Source organism: Saimiri boliviensis, chromosome 14 (assembly GCF_048565385.1).
Source record: "Saimiri boliviensis isolate mSaiBol1 chromosome 14, mSaiBol1.pri, whole genome shotgun sequence".
NCBI lineage: Eukaryota > Metazoa > Chordata > Mammalia > Primates > Cebidae > Saimiri > Saimiri boliviensis.
In genome coordinates, this window is record NC_133462.1 from 59633218 (window position 1) to 59638930 (window position 5713).

The window sequence follows — 5713 nt, forward strand, 5'->3', positions numbered from 1 at the left end:
AAAAAAAAAAAAATTGCTCTGGTGCTTAATCTTGCATAATTCCATTCCCCACCCCCCCCACCCCACCAAAAAAAGACATAAGAAAACCATGTTTAGCTAGGGCAACTTGCAACACTCACATTTTAATCCCTACAAAGGAATAAACTAGAGAAGCAAGTTATACATGGGCATTTAGGGACACAGACAAATTAGATAGGTAGATAACATAATGTTAGTTAATTCCTAATTATTATTTTGCTGGGACTTCATGGAATAATCAAGTGGCATGACTACATTAGTTGTTATAATAGGGTCAAAATGACCAGCAGTCAAGCTTCAAGGGCATCACTTGACTATGCTAATTTCATGGAAAACAATTAAGAAATCAACCATGAACCATTGGCAAAAGATGTAACACACTAATGTCTTCACTTGGCTAATACATTGCAAACTTTCCAGGGATATTAATTTTAGCTTCTGAAATCACTTCATACAGGAGTGAATCTTCAAAGCACTACACCCGACCTTTAATCCAAAGAAGAGTAACAGAAAGGTGGAGTGAGAAAGTGAGGTCTTTATTCACTTTGTCACTAATGTAAACTGTATTTAAAAAAAAAAAAAAAAAAAAAAAAAAAAAATCCTGTATGGCAGGCGAACACTGAATGAATAGGAAGAAAATTTCATTCTGCTCTAGTACAAAACTTAAGACATTTAACCCTCCTGAAAGTTTTAAGTCCACAGATTTTCAATATTCCCAAGATGAGAATTTACTCCCATTAAAATAATTTCAAGAGTTTAATAAGCACAGTTAAAAAAAAAAAACACATGCAAATTCTGAGGCTTACAAGCTTGAGTTTAGAATGAGTAAAGGTTTAGGTTTTTAATCCTCAATAATTCAATCACATGGCCTGCAAATAAACCTTCATCTCGAATTTTCCATGATCATAACACTAAAGTACTAGAGCTGAATTTCAGCAGATGATTAGAGTCATTTTTGAAAGGAATCTTACTTAGTATCAGTGTCCAACTGGTAAATGGACAACCCCGATAACAGATAAAACAGAATGAAATAAGAGCTCCTGAATAAATACTTGACACTTAATATGTAAACAAAGCACCTACAATGAAGGGGTTTAATTCTGTAAAATATCAGTGTTCTATTCCTTTTCATTTGTTAAATTTACCCACTATAGACAATATATACTGAATTTTAAAATGACAGAAATTTATGTTGGAACATATCAAAATATATGACAGAAACATATCAAAACATGCCTGGCACAGTATAAATTCTCAATAAATATTTGTTGCATGAATAAACTTGTAGATCTAAAGCTGCAGTAAGCAAATGTCAAATTTGTCTCCTGAAGTAGCAATGGAAGGCAAGCTTTATGAGTAATGATGCATAAAGCTCAAATTGATGGCTGTTGTCTAGTGGTATATTCTTAATTTACAGTTTTAAATTTAATATTTTCTGGGAGAAATAAAAAAAGATGCAAAACCAAAACCATCCAGACCAATTATTTTCAATCCTATTAATTTGAACATGATTGCCAAACATTAAATATCATAAGCTCACAAGTGCTATTTTTAAGGCTCAGTAAAATAGAAAACTACACTTTTAAGTTATACTAACCATGATAGCTTATATTGTCTAAAATAACTATGCACGCAAAAGGTATTCAAGAAATGTCATCTGATGATTTCAAACATATTTTGTGAATTGTTCCTTAAAAGTACTTCTTTCCTATATTGTTCAAATGTTCCTTAATTTTATAGGGCCACCTTCGCCAAGTGAAGTACTAAAAGTAAGGGTCAATTTAAAAACATTTGCTAGGAAGATATGCTGAAAAAGAACTAAGTGCTTTAAAGTATACCATTGATACTCTTGAGACACTTAATAAAAAATAAGACCAAAACAACAAAACTTCACAACATTAAGCCTCTTCACATTATGTGAGATAATATATAACATATTATAATTTAGCATCCCTGATCAGAATAATTAAGAAAAGAGGTAGAAAACTTTATCTGGAAGATCTTGTAGTGAAGCTAAGTTTTAGAGGGTGTGCCTTGCGGATTAGTCCACCAAGCAAATGGCTACACATCTAGTATCAGGAAGAAGCAGAATTCTGAGAAAGCTGCATAAGGCAAGGATTTAAAAATTTTCCTATTTTGGAAGTGAAACAAATTCATTCAACAGCATTACTCCAATTACTTCAAAAATCAAAGTAAAAGATTGCAGATAAGCAAAGTGCTAATTTGCAGAAATGTGGAATTCTTTAAAATAACATTAGTGGAGGGGTAAGGCCAGCACAAAAACAAACACTGTTAAGGTCTGCAAAAAAAATCTTACGAAAACCAACCCAAAGCAGAGCATTATTACTTCAGTTGAAAAAAACTTTTTGGATAAAGTGCTCTTAATAAAAAGCTGAGAAAACTAAATCCCTCCAGACAAATCTTTATGCAAATGAAGGAAAAACTGAGCACTCAAATTTCAAGGAATTTCAATTTAAAAAATACCCTGCTTAACTTTAAAATGTTATCCAATGTGACAAAAACCAATACAAGAACTGCATTAAAACACGAGGCCAACGGTCTTTTAAAGCTTCAGGAAGCTGCTCAGGCACCTTTTCCCTCATACATTCTACTTTTTATACACTAGATATCTTAAACAGGGCACAATCAGTTCCTGTTTTGTGATAACATTCTCAAGGATGAAACTCATCCCTGTAAAAATTGCTTGTGATGTACTTATCAGTGGTTTAGCACACATTTATAAAGTCTACCAAATTGCAATATAAAATCAGTTTGGACAATTCTGAGTATCTTCATTTGATGAATCAATTCATAATTTAGAAACTTAACTCATTCAGAGTTTTTAAAAGGACTCAGTTACTGGAGACACTGTGGTAAATGTCCAGTGGCCTCACAGGCCTTCTGCATTACCCAAAATGTGATGTTTTCTTCTAAAAGTTAAAGCTGCTGGGTGCTAGTTTATAATACTGAATCTCAATCTTCGGGTCAGTGTCAGTAGGTGGCAGGGATCACCTCTGTCACTCCAGCAGAAAGAGGCATGTATGTACAGTCTACCACTGTAGACACACATCTGTAAACTTGCACACTAATTTTAATCCTAACAAGGAATTTCAGTGTCTTAGTGGTTTTAAGTTAAAAGGATGGTTCAAGCATTGTGTCCTTTTGTTCTTTAGGGTTACAATAGCTTATTGGAAAACCCAGAACCTTCTGGATCTGTGAGGTAGTAGGCTTCAACCCTCATTCAGGCATAGATCACACTTCTCCAAAGTTGGTATGGCCTGTCTCCTTGGCATGTTCCCTTGCTTCTGCTTGTCCAGTTAATCCTTTCTGACATACCATGCATCTCAGGGTGAAGCGGTTGACATCAGTAAACTGTCTCCTTTTTCTAGCTTCATCTGCTAATTCCAGTGCTTGTACGAGAACAATATCATCATTAGAGGAGAAAATGGTCAGAGGAGGTGTGTCTGGATCAGGGAAGTTACGCTGAAGTGGATCATAGTGGATGCCATCATAAATAAGCAGAACCCTTTTGGTATATCCTGCATCTTCCCCAAAACGATCAATTCTTACTGTCTGTGTATCCACTACACATATTTCACACTGGTAAAACTTGGATAAAATTGATATCTCTATTGCGCCTCCCCAAGTGTCATCCCTTTTGATCCAGTCACAGTACTCTTGATTTGTTTTTCCCAGTATTGCCTCACTATAGAAGTCTGGATCACTTGCTACAATTTGTGCTATGAGGCGTCTCATCTCAGGGGCACAAGCTGGATTCAAGACTCCTCCTTCAACGACATAGTACACACTGGTAAAGAGGCAAGAGTTGTCTGCTGGGACCACGGTTCTGGCAAGCACGGGCAAAGTTTCCCTGATGTAACTAGAAGCACCATGTTTATTAAGTGAAGGTGAACTTTTGGGCCTGGTTTGGTCTTCTTCAACGATCAGCATGTCACCTGTTTAAAAAAAAAAAAAAAAAAAAAAAAAAAAGAATTCAGAATTGCAGAGAAATTACAGAAGAAACTGAGTGTTCACTAGCCAAGTCTGTAAATTACAAACTGAAGGAGTTAAAGCATAAACTGGGGTTTCTAAGAATACAGCTTTGCAAATAAGTGACCAGTAACAATTTTTGTTCACTGAATTTTCATAAAGATGAAAAAAGAACAAAGAACAAAAAACACTTCAGGTTGTATCTCAATTTAGTCAAGGGGCCTGGAGTATACAACTTGAGGCTTACTTAAAAAGATATATTCAAAAACAAAATTTCATTTCCTATACAGTATCTTACAGAAGGTGCTCACTACAGAGTAGGCCGCTAGGGGGTTCTCCTTCTCCAGAAACTTATCTACTCTATTGAGTGTTTACAGCGTCCTTGATACTGCAACTGAAAGCTTTTTATTATCAACACTGATGTTCAAGTTTCAATATGGCACAGAAATAAGCTGCTCCTGGTGAGAACTTGAAAGGGCTTTCAGTGGGTGTTTAAAAGCTAACTCTAATGAGTATGCCTGTCAAACGAAGTATCTATGAAGGCGACTGCAAAAATGAACCAAGAAAAAAAAATCCTGCACCCTTGAGACCTGATCGATGATACAGGGAAAAAGAGACATAAATAAGGACAGAGAAAATAGGCCCTACTTCTTTTTATTTTTGTGAACGCCGAGGTAAAATAAAAGATAGTTTCAAAGCCGACCAGAAAGCGGATTGGGGAAGGGGGACTTCAAGGCTGTGGGTTGCTTTTCAAGCCTGTGTAAAGACCAGGAGTTGCTAGACACTTGCCCCAGCTTCCGTCAGAGTTCTCTGTTTTTTGATCTATCCTCACCCCTGGTCTCAAAGCCCCAGTTGACCCACAGCCACCGTAACTGGCTTTCTATTCTCTCTCACGCCCCTCTCCGTCCTCCCGGGACCTTCCCTGGTCCCGGCCCTGATTCCTTACCAGATTGGATGGGCAAGTCCTCCAGAATGGTATCCCCATTGCTGAGATCCAGGCACTCGGGAGGGTATCCGACTAGGATTCGCTGACCGCCGGGGGCGATCCCGGTGATGGCGGCAATTTGGCCCTGGAGTTCCCGCACCCGGGTCCGGCTGGACAGCCCCTGCAAAACATGGGTGCCGTCCTTGGCCTTGCAGCGGAGCCGCCACATCGTGTCGGTCCGGCTGCCCACAGGCCAGACACCCGCGGGGCCAGCTTTGGTCCCGGCAGCAGGTTGAGAGACGCCGCCGGGACAACCAGGCGCCGGGTGGACTCCAAAATGGCGACCTTTAGCGGGGCCAAACATCGCGAGAAGTTGCGGGTGGTCACAGTTCTCGCGACGCTTCGGGCGCGGCTTCTGCCTTAGCTCTTTAACAAGCGCGAACACTTTTAAAGTGATAACAATTTTTTTTCCCCACCCTCAGAACGAAGATGTTAAACCTCCGTGTTCCTAAAGGACGACGGATCTTGCTACCTGTAGAGCGAGTGAGGTGTCCGCCGCGTGGGTAGCATATATGCTCAAAGAAGAGGGCGGGGGCAGGAGTTCCTGAATGAAGCCGTGGAGATTGGAATGTGACCTTGCACTTAATGAGGTCGGAAATTATTAAATCGGGGCTTCCACCCTACACCCAGACTACACCAGGAGAAACGGAATCATAGTGCACAACGCAAATGAATGCCAGGAATGGTCAGTGAGTCAAAGGACCCGTCAAAAACAATCAT

The 5713-nt window shown here is 39.0% G+C and overlaps 1 protein-coding gene across 1 annotated transcript; it reads right to left on the bottom strand.

Annotated features, from left to right (window-relative positions):
* Positions 1–593: 593 nt before the first annotated feature.
* Positions 594–5389, bottom strand: YOD1 (YOD1 deubiquitinase). The gene is made up of 2 exons (XM_003930425.4): positions 4955–5389; positions 594–3974 (listed from the first exon to the last, which is right to left on the bottom strand). The coding sequence occupies exons 1-2, from the start codon at positions 5295–5297 to the stop codon at positions 3271–3273; spliced, it is 1047 nt and encodes a 348-aa protein (XP_003930474.1). The 5' UTR covers positions 5298–5389; the 3' UTR covers positions 594–3270.
* Between the last annotated feature and the right edge of the window lie 324 nt (positions 5390–5713).

Bases quoted from the DNA above. Each gene is read 5' to 3' on its own strand.
- YOD1 (XM_003930425.4), bottom strand. From the start codon at position 5,297: ATGTTTGGCCCCGCTAAAGGTCGCCATTTTGGAGTCCACCCGGCGCCT. The intron at 3,975-4,954 runs GTAAGGAATCAG...TTTTTTAAACAG, and splicing joins GGACTTGCCCATCCAATCTG to GTGACATGCTGATCGTTGAA.